At 42.9% G+C, this 21,155-nt stretch overlaps 1 protein-coding gene across 1 annotated transcript; it reads left to right on the top strand.

The window, feature by feature from the left end:
* Window positions 1-9,108: 9,108 nt before the first annotated feature.
* On the top strand, window positions 9,109-20,825 carry ldhba (lactate dehydrogenase Ba). The gene is made up of 8 exons (XM_080851624.1): window positions 9,109-9,229; window positions 13,791-13,927; window positions 14,539-14,656; window positions 16,035-16,208; window positions 16,967-17,140; window positions 17,584-17,701; window positions 18,293-18,416; window positions 19,922-20,825. The coding sequence occupies exons 2-8, from the start codon at window positions 13,799-13,801 to the stop codon at window positions 20,087-20,089; spliced, it is 1,005 nt and encodes a 334-aa protein (XP_080707750.1). The 5' UTR covers window positions 9,109-9,229; window positions 13,791-13,798; the 3' UTR covers window positions 20,090-20,825.
* The last annotated feature ends 330 nt before the right edge of the window (window positions 20,826-21,155 follow it).

The raw sequence follows: 21,155 nt of genomic DNA, 5'->3' as shown, positions 1-21,155 counted from the left end.
ACCCATGTGAACCCACTGAGTGTGTGTGTGAGTGTATATGCTCATACTAGAGAGACCATCACTGAAACGGATAACTGGAAAAAGTCTGGCTGTGGACCACGTGAGAGGCTATATTTAACCAAGTCCCCTCATTAGTATCGCTTACTATGGACATTTGCATGCTTGTATTTGTCAACGGTGAAACCGTGGTTTCCTGCTGAAAGTGTCAAAGAATGCAAACACAACCTGTGGGAAGCGCTCCTTTTGCTCAGAGGTATTGGAAAGAATCAATTCCATGTCCATGCCATTGTCGCAAGAGGGATAAACAGCACTGCAAGTATTTGTCTTTGTTGTGTGGTGAGGCCTAGCCTGGTTAAGCCACAGAATAAAATATGCCACCAAAGGTCAAAGGTGAGATCGACACGTGGTTCTCCATTGTCTTTTTCGGAGTTGGTGGTGGCGAGTTATGCCACACGTTCCTGGCAGCCATGAAGGGGACGGGCACATGTGTGGGTAATCTGGGCATCCATCGCCCCCTCTGTCCTTGCAGGGTTAAGCTCACTCCTTCTCCTTCTGCCACCTTCAAAAGAGGCCTATCACCCTTTAGTGGAGAGAACACTTTGTGAGAGCGATAATCATCAGGGGAGATGTTTTTAACGCGCTTTCTCAGAAAACCTTCAAAATCGATGCTGGTTTCTTTTTTTTCTTCCTTCGTTCAGTTCTTTTCCACTCTTCCCTTTGAGTAATCGGTAAGCGGCTAATCAGTTGAGGAAGTTAGTTAGAACTAGCAGTTAGGCATAGTGGAAGCATGCCTCTCATCATATGACTCCACTCATCATTTAATCCTCACTGTTGTGCTCTTTATTAGTGGTCTACATTATGTTCAAGCATGTAAGACCCCAGATATTTTTTGTTGAACACATTAGTGTTTCATATTGATTCATTTTTTAACATTTAAAAAAAAAGATTTGCTTTGGGGCTTTTTGCCTTTCATCGAATAGGACAGTGAAGGTTTTTGGACAGGAAATGAGATGGAGAGAAGAGGTGGGGAGTGTGATGGGGAAATGACAGCAGGTCGGAATCGAACCTGTGGGCATTCAAGTCCGTATATGGTTGGGGCTACTGCTTGTGACACAGTGCCGTAAAACAGGGTGTTTCTCATTCAAAGACTATTGGCACAGAAAAGTTTCCTCACAGAAAAGGAAAATAAAACAAATCTCAGACTTCCCTACTCATTGACAAAACTTTTGCATTACCATGGCAATGGATTTCTCTCGTTAGTATATTGATGTGCATTTGAAGTGGAGGAGGGGTATTTGGGCTTAGTGTCGATTCTGTCCTTCGAATGAGGGCACGCCAGCTGCCTGCTTCCCTGATGAGAAGAATGGGATAGTGTGCTCCTCTAAAAGAGGCCCTGTGATTGGTGGAGGCCCAGCTAAGCCTCCCAGTGGAGTGCACCAATTGGTCAGCAGGCGTGGGGAGAGCTGGGAAGGTCAAAGAGTTCACAATGAGAGAGAGAATTTGACATGAAAGTAGAGGTGTCTCAAAGCACTCCCTCATAACAATAACATATAACACATAAACAACATAAAGGCTTACAAAGACGTATAGAGGGCGTTGATATTGGTGTTCATAACAACAGTCCAAAAGAAAAAGAGCTGCTTTATATATGAGGTTATATTTGAGAAGAGGTTCTAGTTTTACAAGGTTACACAGTAAAAACTGTGTTTTAAAAAAAAATTGTGTTCCCAAAATAAAACACAATGTTCTCCCATATTTTTTTCCAGTTCAAAAAAGGCTATACAGACACAAGCCAGAAAGACCACTGTGCTTGATAATCATTGGGGTGCTAAAGTAGCTACCGTGCTGCTAATATGCTGGATAGCCTGTCATAACCTACCAACCTAAAATGTCTAAATCATTGGATAGTTAAACTGTTAATTTTGTCCAAATAACTTACCAGAAGGTATCAAAACAAACTTCATGCTATATACACATTGGCTAACACCTATCAGTATTGTTTTATTGGCTGCTATGAAAAACTAAAGCTTTACACCTGTTCTTATGATCAAGGCTGTTATCTGCGATGATTACTGGTTGATTGCTCTGTGTAAGAGATAGCAGAGTAGCTATGCCACTTTAAATGGGATCTGTAGAGAGTCCTTATAAGTCGAGTAGTAGCCTGGTTGTTGTGGGATAAATAGCCTATGATCCATGACTAAATTTGCCCTCCTCATGGGTCACCTTTCGTGTGACTGAGGATCAGTGTGTGTGTGTGTGTGTGTGTGTGTGTGTGTGTGTGAGTGTGTTTGTGTGTGTGTGTGTGTGTGAGAGAGAGAGCAAGCAAGAGAGAGAGAGTGTGTATGATGTGCTTGAGATGCCAGTGAGTAGTTCTTGAAAGAGCTTACCCAACCTAAAAAAACCCTCTTCTTTACTAGTAGGCCTATTGCCATCCTTTTTATAAAAATGTTATCAGAGACACCAATTGAGAGCTGTGTTCTTAATCTCTTAATCTGAGCACTCTTGGTAACTGGGATTAGAACCTAACCACAGCGGCTGTCCAATATAAACACAGGATGGATTATCACAGCACCAGTTATTCTCTGGCATACCATGCAATGTCAGAGTTTCAACCATCTTAGTGTGAGAGACAGATGATTGACATGCTCTATTTATAGTTATGTCCAGTTGTCCATGGCAGATACTGGGGATATATCTGTCCCTGGTGTCCATTGTGTGTGCCTCTGCTTGTGCCTGATCAAACGAGAGGACAGGGGACCGACAGGCTTGTTGGGTCTGCAGGCGTCTGCAGGCAGTTATGCAATAACCACACACACACACACACACACAGGAATACACGCACATACATACACACAAACACGCACATACACACCCACACACACACACACACACACATTCACAAACACACACACAGGAGAGGAGAGGTCTCGCATATTTCCTCTGCCTCACACAATGCCCTTGCTGGCTTCTGCATGGCTCAGATTCACTGTCCAGCCATGTGACTGGATGAGCTGGTAGGTGGGACTTTGCTGCCATTGGCTCCCTGGCCCATGTGTGAAGTTCATGGGCAGACTGTTGAAACCTTCCACAGGGAAAAGAATGGGGGAGGGGTGGAACAAGGAGGAGGGATGCTGTTCATGCGGCATTCTGATTGGGTAACACGGCACAAGCAGACTTGCTGCTATAGACATGGTGATTTCAAGTCATGGTGTCTGGCTCAGAGAAAGAAAGAGAGAAGAAGGGGGGGGGGGGGGGGGGGGTACTGGATTGGGCTTCTGGATCCTCCACAGAAACACAATGTTCTAAACAGCGTTGCTATTCCAACAATTCTCTCCCACGTTTCCAGCCTACATGTGCCTGACAATGGGAATTACAGGGGGGCAATTTTCTCCTAAAATGAATGATATCAACAGCGCTCTTATTATAAAATATGGATTTGGCAGAGAGATGCCATTAATCAGTCTCTGTCATGTTAACATGAGTGTGGATGTAGATAATAGCTAGAAACTTAATTGATGCGGATGGAAAGAAAGGGACAACTTGATGTACACGCAGACACACCCACACACACACACGCGCACATTTCAGGCCAGAGCGGTGTGAGGCCAAGCCTAGGTGGTGTTTGAACAAATAACTGAAACTGTTGAGAGTTCAAGCGGGTCTGTTTGCACAGCACTTCTGCATTACGCATCCATGGGCTATTTGCCACCATTCAGAAGAGCTCTCATGAAGACACTCATCCCTTTCATACTCTCTCTCAGGTCATTCAGCATCAGTTAGCCGTTCATTCACACACACACACACACACACACACACACACACACACACACACACACACACACACACACACACACACACACACACACACACACACACACACACACACACACACAGACAAACATTTCACACAAGTATTGGCTTTTCAATTATTCACATACACATGCATGCACAGACACACATCACATACACACTGTTCACCAAATCTCACCAGTGGTCATCTCTTATACTCTATCAAGTCATCCAGTGTTAGTATCTTGTGTCATTCATTACGGTCCACAGACCAGTGCAGCACGGTGACTAAGCAAAACCACTCAGACTCGGAGATTGAGAGCCAGGAACAGAGCTGCACCTGGTAGCCAGATGCCATCATCGGCCTTACAGCGTCAATAAGGGGTTCTGTTCCAAAACTAGCAAGCTTACTACCTAAAAGGCATGCAAAAACCTTGCAAACACCAGCTGACACTGATTAAGCCTTGCCAACACATTAACCGGTGTCTTTTGGCAGTAATGCAGGGTGCTCCAGCCCGTAACATATAGAACTACATCATAGGGCATATCCTGGATGGCTAGTTAAAAGACACAGGTTTTTTCCGTACTTCACATGACCATATGCTATCAACATGAATTTGCGGATGGTACCAAAACTAGTTGCCTATAAAAGCATACCTCAAAAAGTCAAATTGTTGCAAAGTATTACTTTAAATGTCTAAGTTTGCTTCACTACTCATGATATGAACAGAAGGGAACAACCTAGCCTCATTATGGCTATCGCCTTGATCTTCAGAGGCACCTGGAAGGGAGTTTTGTAGTAAGGCAGCCAAGGAAGTTGGAAGAGTGCAGGGGGAGGATTTGGAACTCTGTGCCTCAGACACAGAGTTCACAGTGAGCCAAGAAAAAAAAAATCAAATGGACAGTTCGTTAGTTCACTCATAATCCATCGCAGTGTATTCTTAAATCTAGCTTTCTGCCAAGAAGGTTGTATCACTCACTGTCCACTTCAGTCAGAATTTCTGACCTCACTTGACCCACTAACCCTCTCTCCTTCAAGGCCTTTCTCAATTTACTCTACCTGCTTAACTCTGACCTCAGAGACTGCAAAAGGAATCCATTTATACTCCCAAGATGCTGACTAGAGATGAGTCATGGTCACGTGTTTGTGTCAAAGCAAGGTACGCTGGTTAATAGCTAACCTGGCCAGTTGTAATGGACTTATCCTTGTGCTACACCTGATAACACTTACGAACCATACTGATAACACTGTGGTAATGTGTTATGTGTGTATGTGTGAAAACACCATAATGTGGAGTTCAATTTAAACATTTAGACATTTGGGAATTGGTATGCGTGTCTCTTGAGTATATTATGATTCATTATTTATTAGAAGTCACATTGATTTGCTACAAATACAAAACAGGAAATATGTTTGAAAAGTGCATAAAAGAGGTGTGTTATAATGCGCTTTAGAGCTGCAGAGCTGTTATTCCTAGTGTGCTTCAGGTGCACACTCAGTGATGGAGATAAGAGCGAGTTACATCAGTGCAATTGCTGAGCAGGCTTAGTTGGCCATGCTTCTTCAAAGAGCAGGCACGTCAAATGTGAACATTTACTCTCTGCATTGTTTTGGACACATCATACAGGCTCAGGGTCAGATGTCCTTTGCAACCCCCTTTGGCAATTGCCACAGTCCACACACACACACACACACACACACACGCACGAACGCACACACAAACACAAACACACACACAAACACACACACACACACACACACACACACACTCACACACACACACACACACACACACATGCGCACACACACACACACATGAGCACACACACACCAATGGCAGGATGTTTGAAATACAAAACATTTTTATAAATAAATTCAGTTAAAGTTGTGTACATATTATTATTTTTTTTATCACTAATGAAATATTGATTAAAAATTTGAAAAACTTTAAATGTATCACTTTTGCTATTTTTTCCCCTAAAAACATGTGTCATGGTGGAAATGAGTGTGGAAGCTGTGTCTCAGGTTGTTTTCACTTAAATGATCAGTCAAAATGTTATAAACCATGTCTATTGTTATTTAATCAAGTGAGACATATATATACTGTATATGTCACTGTTAAATACAAGATTGCAAATGTGTACAAACCTCCTAAAAAACACATTCATGTATTTAATTAATTCTTTAAGTTCACAAAACTTGCAGAACCAGTCAGAGACATCTAAATGGCTAAAGTTTGTGTAAGTTTAGATATGGAACTACTGCAACACCCTCCTAACGTGCCTGCCGGCATGCGTGGTGAAGCCACAACAGATGGTCCAGAACGTGGCGGGTTTGGTGTTTAACCAACCGAAGAGGACATGTGTCTTCCCGCTACTCATTGAGCTCCACTTGCTGCCTGTATCTGCTCGCATTAAGTTCAAGTCACTTATGCTTGCTTAAAGAGTGATTGCTGGTTCTGCACTACCAGAGCAGGGACGTCCTTCTCTACCTTTAAGAAGCTCTTGAAGAGCAAACTCTTCAGAGAGCACCTTCCTTACTAACTCCTTTTCTATTACTTATGCAAAATAGTATTTATTGTTACACTTAGTACAATAGTATTTATTGTTACACTGCCTGATTGTTCTCTCCCTTGTACGTCGCTTTGGATAAAAGGCATGAAGCATTATCATAATCAAAATGTGATTGTGTTTGTGTTTGAAACACCACTGTCATCATACCTACAGAGCTAAAACACAGATTTGTGTGTGTTACATCATAACCCAAACTGGTTGAACAGCTATAAGCTTGTGTATGTGTATGTGTTTCGGGGGGAGGGGTGTATAATCTGAGGAATGAATATCTGTGTGAAATGAAATGTTTCCATGAACTGAACTGATTCTGAACACTGAACTGAACATTTAACCAGAAACAGATGAACAGCTTGTGTATATGTTTGTGTGTGTTCATAAACTCAACTGATTGACAGAAGGTTTATTGCATCAATCTCATAATTTTTAGCAAAGAACAAATTCATCTTTTTAAGCTCCTCATTCAGTGTTTGTTGCAGTTGGTGCGTCCTCTCCCTTTGCTGCCATTTCATCTGTCTTGTCATCTCACTGCTGCCTCTATTCCATCTGCAGGCCCGTGACCAGCCGTGACAAGCCTTCATAAAATTCCACCTTACCTTTTTCCATCCCATCTGAAAGGGCAATTTGTTGTTAACCCCTCAGGGTTGCCCCAAATGGCTGAGTGGTCATGTCTCAGAGAAGAGCTGATGGAACAAGATGCAGTGATACCTTTTGTGGTATTGGCCACACCGCTGTGGCCTTTTGGTGTGAATCTCCGAAGCGCACTACCTGAATTTCATTGCTGCCATCAAACAGGTAATTCTCAGCCAGTATGTAGGATGAGTTCTCCCTCACTTGTGACAGGTGTCTCAGTTTGGACACTTGTTTTATTTCCCGAATGTATCTTTCAGCTGACATTGAAAAGCTTCCGGCAATGACTGGTGTGCCATCCACATTATTATTCACTGTCAAATTAACTCAGAAATACTTTTTTTTTTTGTATCTCTCCTCAGTTTGTGATCTCCACTCACACCATAAAACATACTCACCACCATCCCCCGATGACCTAGGAAAAGTGAATGTGCTGAGGCTGAGTCCCAGACGACCCCGGTGCAATTTAACCCCAACATACCAATAGCGACCTCCCTTCAAAAAACAATGTAAAAAAGGCCCCAGGCTACTGTAACTTGACTTTGATCTTTTCAATAGCTAGAAACGCCCCTGGTCTGATCATTATAGACATGTACTGATAAAAATGTATGCTTGCATCATATGTAAGGTTCATACTACAGACAGGCGTACTTTCATCACGCAGATATTCAAAAATGAACAAACGGTTTTTGTAGAAATGCCTTTTGTTTTATATACCCTGGAAAAGGTAAACCTATCTCTGTCATGGTAGCCATTCTTTTGGGAGGAAAATAGTCAGTAGCAATCTATAACAAAAATGTTTTCTTATACACAAACTATAGAAACTATTGAAAAACTATTCAATTTAATTCATAATTTCTTATTTTCTTTGGTATTTTCGTCATATACAGATATGCAATGAGGATTGCTAGGTAATATTCATGCTGATGTCCATATCAAGTCTCTATTTGATGATGATGTGACGAGACGAGACGATAGAGCTAGTTCAGGCGCAACATCTGAACGTCAATACCGACAAGCTGATGAGCACAGCACAGCTGCAAGCCGTACCAGGCCTTTCAAACATAAAAGTGGTGATGCATGATTTGCTATTTTAATGGACAGTATAGCCAGCCCATTCAGCCTCTCTTGCTCCTCAGGTAGGTGAAAAAGGTTGGAAAAGGATTGCTCGGCTGTTGCCACTGTCACAGGCCGTGCACACCTCACCGAAGGTGGATTTTACGGAGTGATAATCCTCATTCAGCATCTTGGCAAATTGAGAGACTGAGGACTGCTAAGCAATCTCTGCTCTAAAGCAGGCCCTTATATGAATGATAGTAGTTTTGCAGGAAACGTTATTCCTATGTCCCTGTTGTAGTAGTCAGACAGACGTTTGCCTGGTCATATAGCTCATAATCACCTACGAGCTGATGACCACTACAACAGGGACAAAGCATAGCAATCACTTTTCCTGCACAACTCCTATCATTCAAGCTGCCGCGCCCCTTAACAGGTTGTTATAATTTCGGAGTCAGGTTGCTGCCGATCTGCGTTTTTCAGATGTGGGTAACGCTGCTGTGTGTGCCGCCATCCCTCTCTTCAGTGTTTTAAGAACGTTTCAGCACTTTGACCATCCATGTTTCTAATGGCTTTCTCTTTGACCAGTCTGTCACTATCTATGTGAACAAAGACGCCAATCAGGCAGAAACATGGCGTCATATGACTCGCATATTTTGGTACAATAGGTTGTGGGTATTGGAGTTGTTGTGAGCTAACGGGGGTTCGTAAATTAGATAGTTTAGGCCTTCGGATATTCGATGATAAATAAAACATTCCATGAACTTGAACAAGGCTTCAGTGCTCACGTTTTGGGCAGAGCATAAGATTGTATCTGGGGAAGCACCCCATAATGTTGGTTGCGTTAGTATCTAATACTAGCCTACAAATGTACAATCCACTTGACGTATAACGCTGCGTTAATGCACACACCTTAAATTACATCAGTTCTATCCTCATTTAATGAAATATCCGAAACCTGCAGAAAAATGATTTGGACATGACCTTGGTGCCCTCATTGGTAGATATGAGCACACACACACATCCGCCCTATTACGCGGAAGCTCTATAACTCCATACTCCCGGAGTTGTCACGCGCTCACTCACTGCTTTGCTTGGCCACGGTGTCTCACGGTGTAGAGTGCTCTCTCCGTTTCATCCGCCTTGTTGGACCAAAGGACACGTTAAACTCGCTTCAACAAATGTATGTACTTGGGCTCTTTTGCTTTGAGTCAATGGTGAATACGGCTAATGTTTCTGGAATTATGCTTGAGATGTATTGTATGAACTCCGAACCCCCTTTGAATCACACATTAGGCTAGCATTTCTTTCATCTTGACGTTTTGGAATAGGAAATTAGAGGTAGGCTAAAGACTAAATCCAGGTAATGTAATGCATTCCACTACACTATTAATAGTCATAGCCTACATCTGTAGTTTTCAGACAAAATGGAAGCCTCAGCAGCTTCCTGTAACGTTAATTTTAAAAGCCTACAATGGAACAAGGTTACTTTGTGTCTCTTCTGATGTCTGCTACCGTTAGTCTGCTCGCCTGCTCGCCTTGGTCCTTGGTACATTGAAACAAGCTAAATGGCAGTTGCGATAAAAGTGACATAGGGCCTATTTCTATTTGTTTGGTTACAAAACCTTACTATCTTCCTGTTGCTGATGAGGCATCGCCTCCGTTTTGTAGCGTCGTCTAGCCTCTTCACTGGTGTGGTAGCCTATTATGGTGGAATCTGACACTGAAAAGGTCCCCTAACAGTCTCTGTTAACCATGTTGGTAACAGGCCAAAATACAAGTGCACGTTTAACCTGATAGAAAACAAAAGACATAAACAATTGGATTTACCGTTACAAGGCTGTGCAGGCATTTAATCTCTCTGGGCAGAGAGAAACATCAAAATAGTCAAGGACATTACGGTCACTTGCGTCAGTTCAGAGATGACCGACTTTTATTATTCAATTCCAATAGAATTGCAAATATTGACGTATGATTTGTATGATGTGCAAAATAAATAACTGATACCGGCTGCGGTAGTTCGCTTATTTTGATAAGGACAAGACCTTGCTTACATAACACACAGCCATAGTGCGACATCTGTGAAATGGAAGGTAACATGATGTTCTTTCATAGGCTACCCAAAAGGATAAAAAAAAAGATATGGCCTGTATCACGACTGACTGTTTAATTGTATCGTGAAGTGCGTTTATAGTTGTATTTGGGCCTAGCAGGAGCCAGCCAAGGTGCAGTTTGGACCCCGGCCCTATTTTCCGATATGTTCGTGCTCAGTGTCCTTGTGGTAGCTTACGCTTTCATTATGGGCGTCATTGTCACTGAGTCAAATCCTTTCTGTCACATTATCCTGAATTACCTCGTATATAATGGATATGTTACCTGTCGATTCAATGTTGTCGTTTCAATTCATTTTTGTTCATCTGGCCTTTAATATGCGTTTTCCCTCCATTTGGATCGAGAGCAGTGTTTCAATTAAACCGAGGGTGGTGATGGGGTGTGTTGGTGGTTAAGTGCTAGGCCTTACTTGTAGCCTACATTTGCGCGTCTATATGTTAAAGGGTCATTGCAGAATAGCAGAGTAGCGAATTATGTACATTTCAGTGAAATATAATTGAAGAAGATTTAAGGCTACTTGACACCAAATCATTACAAATATGAATATCATAGCCTTGTGATGTCTATTAGGCAATGGTGTTTCCCCTGACATGAAAACAGATCCCCGAAAAACTGGTAAAAAAGAAATTCTTAGGTTTATTTCATTACCAACACTACCAGTGTTTTCATTTAAGTATAGTACTTAATACAGGTCTGGATTTTCTTTGAAAAACTTTTTGCAACTCAGGATAGTGGTCAATCACAGATCAGACAACAAATGGATTCCGTTAGCCTCTAACTTTAGAGATGAGGGAAACTTAATATTTTGATGCGCAGACCTACTGTGAAAAGCAGGGGAGGGGACAAAGTGTGCCCACCGTTATGCTGGTGCAGGGCTGGGCTGTTCTGCTCCGCTTTGTGCTAGTGCTAGATCCTGGGCTATCTCACCAGTGCTGGATCCTCGGCTAAACTCACTAGTAACCCATGTAGGTTCCACAATCAATTAAAACATGAAACGTGAACTATTTACTAATTAACCAGGAACGTATTGGCTCCACCACACGTTGAAAAGACTAGTCTGCATCAGCCTGAGATTCAACAGTGACACCCAAGGCTTATTCTTATGTGATATTGTTAACAGGCTAAGGAATGAGACATTAGTTTAGGGACAGTGAATTTTATGCACAACTCTGTTATGAGACAACTGTTGGTAACAGTGCACCCTGACCAGTGTTTGTGTTCTTTACTGACTATGCTACTTTAACCGTGCTGAGTGGTGGATCCGAGCACTAGACTCGTAAAATGGTACCCTTTATCTGGAGAATCTCCATGAGACTTGACTGGAATCCCTTCAGTGAAATTATTAGAGTACTGGTTTGAATAGGTACAAGGTGTCGGCTAATAGGTTCAAAGCTCAGGCTAAAAAAAAAAAAAAGTTGCCACCAGCATCTCAGTCATATTAACAAGGAGGGCTCTGCTATTATAGGTCGTTTATGATGTATAATATTCAGTTATTGTCCTCCTTCTGGAGAATCTGTGAGTTGGCCCTGATATCAACAGATGGACACAGAGTGCTGTAACCGGGGCATTTGCAGGGGATTTTGGAAACCTCCCCATCATGGCCTACATTCAGGCTAGAGTGTGGCTGCATGCGTGAGTGAGTGTGTGTGTGTGTGTGTGTGTGAGAGCGACATGATATGTTGGTTGGTATTACCACCGGCACGGAGTGTACCGGCCATCTCTCCCAAAAGCTATTTTCACCAGATTGGCGACACTGGTTTGAGTATGACCATATGGATGCGTGTGTGTGTGTGTGTGTGTGTTGGTGAGAGAAAGAGCTTTGCGTGGTCACAAACATGCTTATCAGGCTCTTGATCTCCGTGCCCACTGCTAGTGTGTAGACCCCCCTGCTGGGGCCTGGTCAAGGAGCCAGGGCTGGTACAGTCAGCATTGGGGCCATAATGTATCTGACCTGTATTGATCCTCATCAGGCCATGGTGTAAACACACGCACCCCCTCTGATAAGCCTCCCTCTGCTCTAATCACAGGGTTGTTTGGACTTCTCCACAGCCCATGTCTCCATCCATAGACTCCACAGCCCCTGCCCCTGTCTCTATCCATAGACTCCTGCTGGGCTTGTTTGCATTGCACAACTGATTTATGTGTATCGGAGTGATATGATAAACAGGTTAGCCTTGGGACTGGTGGTGTATTTAAAGCAAAAGGGATGGGACAGGAGAGTTCTCCTGTGTGCTGGTGAAGTTGGATGAAGGCTCAGTTAAGATGCTGAGGCTGTTGAGACCTGTTGCTCGATCCTGTGAGTGTAGTATTTTGCCTTGTCCTCTTTCTCTCTCTTAGAGAGGACTTTCACTTTCACTTTTTCTCTCTTTCTTTCTTTCTTTCTCTCTCCCTCTCTCTATCTTTTTTTCTTCCTGTGAGACATTGTGGTCATCTCAGCATCTGCAGTTGTATTTGAGACGCTGACGATCTGTATGTTACCATATTCAGTACTGGGTTAAGGTGTCTCTAGGTGGTGGAAGGTATTCAGTCTATTCTTGAAATGGGCTATTTAAAGCTCATAATCTACTGTGTGTAGGAAGGCATGTGCCTGTATGGCCTATTAGAAATCAATCCTTGCCTGACGCTGCTGCCTGGATAGATAACTGTGTCTTCACTCAGTCACAGAATATTTAGCCTGTATGTGCTTGATCTTTTGCTGTTATTGTGGTTAACTATCAGTATGGTGGTTGGGGTGCACCCTGAGGAGTTATAACACATAGTCTCAGTTCTTGGATTGAGATAACTGAAATCACTGTCTTTAAATGCTATGGTCTGGCTCTATCTGCGTGGACCTGAGGTGAGTTGTAAGGATAAGAGATGAGGGGTCTGTAGACAGTGTTAGCCTGTAGACAGTGTTAGCCTGGCTAATGGGATAATTAAGCAGGGTCGGCTTTAACGAGAGACCTCTCACCCACCTCTGGGTAAGAACATTAGGTCTGCAGTAACTTGGTGTAACGCCAGTAACACACAACAACAACAGTCTAGCTGATATACCTTAACTTGTAATGCGTAAACGTTTTCCATGGCCAGTGTTTGTCTGAATTTGGATTTACCTGTTGTGTCTTAATAATGTGTAATGGTTGAGTAACGGCAGTAAACAAGTCTTTCACAACAACATTCTTGCCATTTCACTTGAACATGTGGCATGCGAAGGTGAACCATGGTCAGTCAATGTCTGTATTTGTTGTTGTAATCTTGGCCATTTCCACATGGGTAAATGCATTACCGTGAAGAAAAAAACTGTTTTGCGTATGCTCTGTTTATAATTATACTTACTATACTTAGTAAACATTAACGTATGTACTGCCACATTAAGCCAGATAGCACCTGAAGTGGTCCACACCAGATAAGTGCCAAATCAGTCCCAGCACCAGAATCAAAATGTCCTCTGCAGGACACATCTTTATTTAACCTATTTATTTTTTCTATTCTGTTGATGTTTTTTTGTCCCTTTGAAAATGTGCTTATATTTAAACATGCATGTATTTTAAGTGAGGCATGGGAAGCATGCGTTTGGTTTAGTGTGTGTCTGTGTTCCTGCAAGCTTGTGTTAATGTGTGTATGACCTGGCTCTGCGCTTTTCTCTCCGCCAGCGTGGAGAATGTCTTCAACACTCCAGAAGCTCATCACCCCCCTGGCCGAGGGCCCCGCTGAGCCCCCCAGGAACAAGGTGACCGTGGTGGGCGTCGGAATGGTCGGCATGGCCTGTGCCGTCAGCATCCTGCTCAGGGTAGGTGAACCTCACAAACAACAATACCCTCTGTGCAGAAAAATAAAAGGTCTTTTTAGTTCAACAAACAAGGGACCAGTGAAGACAAGGTCATGGATTTGATCTCAAATCCACACACATAACAGTCAAAATCATGAAATCTTGCTATGCACTCAGTGTCCTGCAGAGAAACAGCAACTTACTTTGATCTGAAAAACAGATTGTGTTTTGTAGGTCAAGTGGCACGCCAATGTCAATATAAGCTAGCCAATGCTAGCAACTACAATGTCATAGTTTCCATTCTGAGAGACCTATAATGGTTAAATGTAAACCTTCCTTGTAGTGTAAATCATTTTACCCCCAAGAAACAACAACACACTCTGCAATAAAAGCCGCAGCGGTTGATAGAGCAAGAATTGGTCTGCATGTGAAAACTTGCATGTAAATCATGTTTGGAATGAGGAACAGAATAGTTGTTTGAAAACAAGCTTGTACTTTGTTGCTCAGGTTTTAACTAGTTTATTCTTATTTTCTTTTTTATCTCCATCTTCTTTCTCTAACCCTACCTTCCCTTCTCTATCCATCCCATCCATCGATCCCTCCATCTGTCTCTCTCTCCTTCCCTCTGGCAGGATTTGGCTGATGAGCTGGCTCTGGTGGATGTGATGGAGGATAAGCTGAAGGGAGAGATGATGGATCTGCAGCACGGCAGCCTGTTCCTCAAGACGCCAGTTATCGTGGCCGATAAGGGTAAGAGGCCAAATGTCACGACCTTTCACCTGTGTGGGTCATAGCAACCTTGAATCCCCCAGAGGCTGTTGCTGAAGGCAGTGTTAAGGCGCTCACATGCTTGTCCGATCGTGCTCTCCGATCTCACGAGGCACGCCCTTAAACGCCCTCTTTGAAGTGGGACCACACCTTTGAGCACCTCGGAGAGCCATCCGAGGGTGTCGGATGGCCTCTGGAGCACCGCTTGAATTTTCTCACTATCCGATCCGAGCTGTCCGACACCCCTGGCTAAAATGACGTTTCCTGTTTCGTTCCCTGTATGACAGCACCTCCGTTTTTAAAAAATCGCTGAGAGATCGCTGGGAACCTGGGGCTGGAGGTCCAGGAGTGCATTAGGAGTTGGAGGAAGATCAGGGACAAGTTTGTAAAAATGAAAAAAACTATGAAGGGCACCAGCGGCGATGCAGGAGGAAAACCGACATCTCCCTTCTTCCTGGCTCCATCGTGGCTCTCGCCGCATATAAAGCATAGGGAGACGTCGTCTAATTACAGCAATAATAAAAACATTTCTTGGTTTTCGAACAGCCTCTTTGTGTTTGAGTTAGCAGAGCATGCAGTGTAAATGATTAAATTGTAAAGAACCTGAATTGTAGACGTAAAAAAGCAGAACTGTTTGTGTGGTATAATAATAGAAAATATTCGATAATAACCGCGAGCTTGGTCATTGTCGTTAGTAATTCATTTCACAACAACAGCCTCTGATCATTAACTAAAAATACACGGGATAAAAACAAACGATTTCTTATTTTATAGTTTGTTGTTGATGATGTAATGGCCTTGTAACATCATAATAAAGCGTTGGTAATCTCCACAGCCCCTCGTAGAACCATGCAGGTAGAGGTGAGTCGTACAATCATCAGATTAGAAAGGGCGTGTCTCTCGTGAAGTCGTACGAGATGAATTGGATAACCATGCAAATGCCTTTAAGCATGTCAGTTCATGTTAGTTGAATTTGCATTCAGAGACAACAGCGCTTTATTGCCAGGACCTTATAGTTGAACCACAAGGAGCTACAATCACTGCAGAAGAGTTCAGTTTAATCCAGAAAGCTACATTTGTTTCTGCAAGACCTGAACAGCCTAATATGCCTGTAAACAACTTTAATGTTACATTCTCTGAGTTGTTTTTAACATGGAAATTTCACACTTTAGATTTCATGGAAAAAAATACAAATTAGACAGCCAAATGTTAGTTCAAAATATAAGTTGTTCCTATTTCTTGCATTATTTACATTCAGATTGCCTAGTAGGAAATGTAGCTCTCTATCTAGAGTTGTTCCCTGGGTTATTTTAAAGACACATAGTACAGCTTGTCTCTGACTGCCTCCTTCGGTTCCCAGACTACGCCGTGACGGCCAACTCCCGTGTGGTGGTGGTCACCGCCGGCGTGCGCCAGCAGGAGGGCGAGAGCCGCCTGAACCTGGTGCAGAGGAACGTCAACATCTTCAAGCACATCATCCCCCAGATCGTCAAGTACAGCCCCAACTGCATCATCATTGTGGTGTCCAACCCAGGTACACACACACTCTCTGACTCTCGTTTCGTGGTGTATTACGTTCTCACTGTGTCGTGTCGAACTCCTCCTTCTTTCTCTCGCTATTCTTTTACCTTTCTTTTCCCCTTTTCTCCCTACGTCTGTCTTTTACTCTTCCTTTGTTTCTTTATTTCTTTTTTTCCCTTTCTCTTTTATCTCTCTTCCATGTCCCTTTTCCTTATTTGTTTCTTTTCTTTTTTTTCTTCGTCCACCTCAAGCTTTTTCTCTGTCTCAGTTATCAACATAACACACACATGGCCTTTTTCCCTTTAAGACTGGGGCTGGCCGAAGCGTTACCTCAAGCATAAGCAGATAAGAGATAAAACACTGCGGGCATTCGCAAACTGAGAACATCAACACTGGAAACTTCTAAACAGTGCTTAACAATGGTCGCACGAGTACACCTAAAATAAATTAAAATTACATCTTAAATAGTCATGAAATAGTTGTAAACAGTGTCCTTGATTCTTTTGTGAAGTTTCGATTTATCCATAAGTTATCCTTACAATTATAAGCCCATTTTATAAGTCCCCATTTCAACGCCGATGTGGCACTATCCCACTCCACGACTGAACTGAGACATTTGGGCCACGGCCCCAGTCCATCCTCAGAGCTGGAAACAAACGAGTCAGAGGCTCATCCTTACACACGGTGGATGTGGCCCATAGTGCAATTGTGCCAAAAATGGCTTTTAAATAGACCCAACCTGTAACCCTGTGACTCGTGTCTGCCCCCTAGTGGATGTGCTGACGTATGTGACCTGGAAGCTGAGTGGGCTGCCCAAGCACCGTGTGATTGGCAGCGGAACCAACCTGGACTCCGCCCGCTTCCGCTACCTGATGGCCGAGAGGCTTGGCATCCACTCCAGCAGCTTCAACGGCTGGATCCTGGGAGAGCACGGAGACACCAGCGGTAGGTGTCAGAGAGACAGAGGGTGACATAGTGAAAATGGTACAGACAGATTGTGTGTGTTTCTGTGTGTGTGTTTGTGTGTGTGTGTCTTACATGAACAATGGTACTTCTTGAAATGCAAGTGTAGGTGTACCTATTCTTAAATAAATGCAGTTGTTTTCATTTATAACTGTAATACATGATGTTAGTTAGTGCTGACATTATTGGTTAGTTGGTGTTGACAAATAACAGTATCAACATAGATACCCTGGATGTAAACCATAATTCATGGCTTAAAATAAACAAACAATCAAATCAAGCATTTTAGCAATACTGACGTAATATGGTCTATTAACACTAATCTTAAAGTATTTCCATGTTAAATAACGCATTTATTAACCCTAATTAAACCAAGGGAAGCAGTGTGATAGTTTGTAAACTGGCCGTGCCCCTGTGACCCTCAGTGCCTGTGTGGAGTGGCACCAATGTGGCTGGCGTGAACCTGCAGAAGCTGAACCCTGACATGGGCAAAGACGGAGACAAGGAGAACTGGAAGGATGCCCACAAAATGGTGGTCGACAGGTACTCAATCTGTCTGTGCTGTAACCGTGCGTAGCAAGATGGAGGGTACTTTGTGGTCACTGTAGTTGTGGATCAGTACTCTGTGTCTCCATGTTACTCCCCTCAGAACTGTAAGAGCTCCAAGTGCGAGAGCTTTACCAGTTCCGACACTTTGATGGGCTTTGTTAGTACCTTGTGAGAAGGTTTTAAAAACCATGACTTAGTGTCGGTTTCTGAGATTTGTACACACACTCTGTCATACATGTATAGATTGTGTTTCACAGGACTTGGGACATGGGTGCATTTCTCTGAAGTATTGAATAGCTCCTAGTGGTGTTAAGCTCTAGTACATGTAAATTGGACAATTGCACGGAAGTGGTAATGTGTTGACTCCTAGCCGGACATGTTATTTTCCCCCTGTGATCAATACATGCTTCCTGTTCTTTCTTAAGGTTTTCTTTGAAGACTATTGATTGACCTCTTTGTGTGTGTGTGTTTGTGTATGTGTGTGCATATGTGTGTGCTTGTACATGTGTTTGTCTGTGTCTTCACTTGGATGTTTGGTGGTGTTGTTGATGTTGTGTGTGTGTGTGTGTGTGTGTGTGTATGCAGTGCCTATGAGGTGATTAGGCTGAAGGGCTACACCAACTGGGCCATTGGTCTGAGTGTGGCTGACCTCACAGAGAGCCTGATCAAGAACATGAACAGGGTTCACCCTGTCTCCACTATGGTCAAGGTAAGGGAAGAGGACATCCAACACACACACACACACACACACTGACCATAGAGATGAATTAGGAGTGTATCCGACATCTTGGGCCTAATGATGCTGCTGAAAGACTGGACCTTCTCTAAGGCTACTAATTAAAGCCACAAACTGAATCATACTCTTCCTACCTTAATCAAACAATTATATGTATTATAACGAAACAGAGAGGTTAATACAGCCCTGCGTTATATTGAATAGGCTAATCAATGTCGCATGATCACACCAGTCAACACACAATGCATACCATAATTAAAGTTCGGTTTCTGCTCCGAGTGTGTGTAAGAGAGAAGCGGTGCGTGAAGGACAGTAGCGCAAACAAATGGTGTTTCCAGCAGCTGGACTCACGGTGTCGAGGAAAACAATATTCAGTACTTCAGAAAAGATGGCTGTCAGGTCAGCAAAATATTTCTGTATGTTTAAAGCTTAGTATCATGTTTTTACAATGAAGTTACAGCTTCGATTTACTGTCAGTGATTAATCAGACTCTATTTGTGGCATAGTCATGCAAAGCTGAAAACACAGTTTAAGTATCCCCATGAATTTTTAGACTTGACTTCAAAGTTCAAAATTAAATACACGTACATGGCATGTCTCTCATTTCAAATAAAAGCCCCACTTTGAGACACTCGCCATGGTTCTAGTGTTTAGTAGGTTATTGGTGTCCATGACACTTGAGCCAGACAGCTGCATGACACCGTGAGATGTAGAAGGTATTTGAAAGGTAAACAAACAATTAATGATGCGTGCAAATATTCAAAGGCTAAGGGCATGTAGGCTACACACGCGCTCTTTTTTTTCATATGGGGAATAAACTTGGCCTAAAAAAAGGAAAGTTTTTTTTTTCTTTAATCCCTGACTGCTGCCCCCTGCTGGTTAAAAACAACAATGCATTTGGTTGTTGCAAGCAGTAATGATGTGGCTGTTATGTGCATAAAGAGTGGGGTACTCGAGAATGTTGAGATGCATTTTTAACTGCGGTGTGAACTGAAGAACTTAGAGCAGCCTACTTGGGATCACCCAAGACTCATGTTGAGGCCAGGTGTGAACAGCCTCTCTGTCTGCCCCTTGATGCTTTCTGCCACCCTAATGGATTGCCCCGTCTCCCTCTCTCTCTTCATCTGCCATATGCAGTGCTTCTCTCCACTAACACCCCCACGCCCATCTCATAACCTTTTTCTGTGTCTTTTTTTTTTTGTCACTCTGTTTGTCTCCACCCATTTCACTCTGTTCCTGAGAGATATTTAACAGTCACTTTTCTTTGAGTTAACGTTTGCAATAAGACCAAAAGAACAACATTGTCTTTTCTTTCTCTTCATCCGTTTCTGTCTCTCACACAGTTTACTCTCAGGTGTATAAAATTTATATCTTGTATACCAGATGTGCATCATCATGGTCAGAAGTATAGCCATTTCCCATGGGAGGAGAGATCTTTTAGTGCTTGTCACTGATTGGCTGTTGTGCTTGATTGACAGGGCATGTTTGGAATCGATGAGGAGGTGTACCTGAGCCTGCCATGTGTGCTGAACAGCACCGGCGTGAACAGTGTGATCAACATGACACTGAACGATGAGGAGATCGGCCAGCTCAAGAAGAGCGGCGACACTCTCTGGGGCATCCAGAAGGACCTGAAGGACCTGTAGAGTCATGCTACTGTGCAACCATACATACACACACACACACACACACACACACACACACACACACACACCTCAGTCTAATTTTAAAAACCAATGCTCACACTCTGAGCTACACTCCTGCCCTGACTGAGAAGTCACACTCCTCACCCATGTTACACTCACACACACACACACACACACACACACTCCTAGCTGTTCTCTGTGGTGTATGTACACCCTTGCATCTCCGTCCAACCCTCCTTTGCCCTTAGGCCTCCGTTTTGGATGTGATTGCTTGGCTGTTGTATTGTTTGGTTTTAGTGGTTTAGTTTGTACCCCCACCGCGATGAAACCTCTTAAGATGTCTCATTCAGCTGGGTCCTTAGGAACAAGAGCGAGATGAAGTAAAACAAGAAGGTGCCCTTTTCCACCCAACTCCTCCCTTATGGGTGTTTCAGTAGATGCTGGTATCTCTATATCCTTTTCCCCCTCTTCTAATCTACTCCAGCAGTGTAGACACACACACACACCAGTAGCGCTTTATTGATCCCAGGTATGGGGAAGAGGATGTTGTTTTTTTCTCTCGCGCACTCTATTGTAGCCTATGTAGGATCAAAAGGGAGGTCAGCCAAGGTGGAGGTGAACAAACATTGACCATTTTTTTAAAATCAAGGTGGAAACTGTAGATCGTCATTCACACTGTTGAATGTGTTTAAAGCTGACAACACTGATGAATAAGTTAATAAACATGTAAGAGGAATTCATTGGTCTGTGTTTGGTTTATGTATTGAGTTTTGTTAAAAAATAAGTTCATATGCATAGGAGTATGGAAATTAAATTGAGTGCACTAGCTAAAGCTAAAGAGGAAGATCGCAATTTCTGCCGATCTAATAACAGGGAAAGAGTAAGGTATAAAAACATTTATTATTCATTCACTGCCTAACAGCAATACACGAACTGTTGTTTTTGACTCGATAACAAAGGTACACAGAAGTACAACACGAATAACACGGTATGAACAGTTCATACCCAAACAAAAATGTCAGACTTCAATTAAGTAGTCTTGTTTCAGTGGATTTCAGGTGGCTAT

This window comes from Sprattus sprattus (assembly GCF_963457725.1).
Source record: "Sprattus sprattus genome assembly, chromosome: 14".
Lineage (NCBI taxonomy): Eukaryota > Metazoa > Chordata > Actinopteri > Clupeiformes > Clupeidae > Sprattus > Sprattus sprattus.
This window is presented reverse-complemented; position numbering and strand designations above follow the sequence as displayed.

Bases quoted from the DNA above. Each gene is read 5' to 3' on its own strand.
- ldhba (XM_080851624.1), top strand. From the start codon at position 13,799: ATGTCTTCAACACTCCAGAAGCTCATCACCCCCCTGGCCGAGGGCCCC. The intron at 13,928-14,538 runs GTAGGTGAACCT...TCCCTCTGGCAG, and splicing joins CCGTCAGCATCCTGCTCAGG to GATTTGGCTGATGAGCTGGC. The intron at 16,209-16,966 runs GTACACACACAC...TCTGCCCCCTAG, and splicing joins CATTGTGGTGTCCAACCCAG to TGGATGTGCTGACGTATGTG.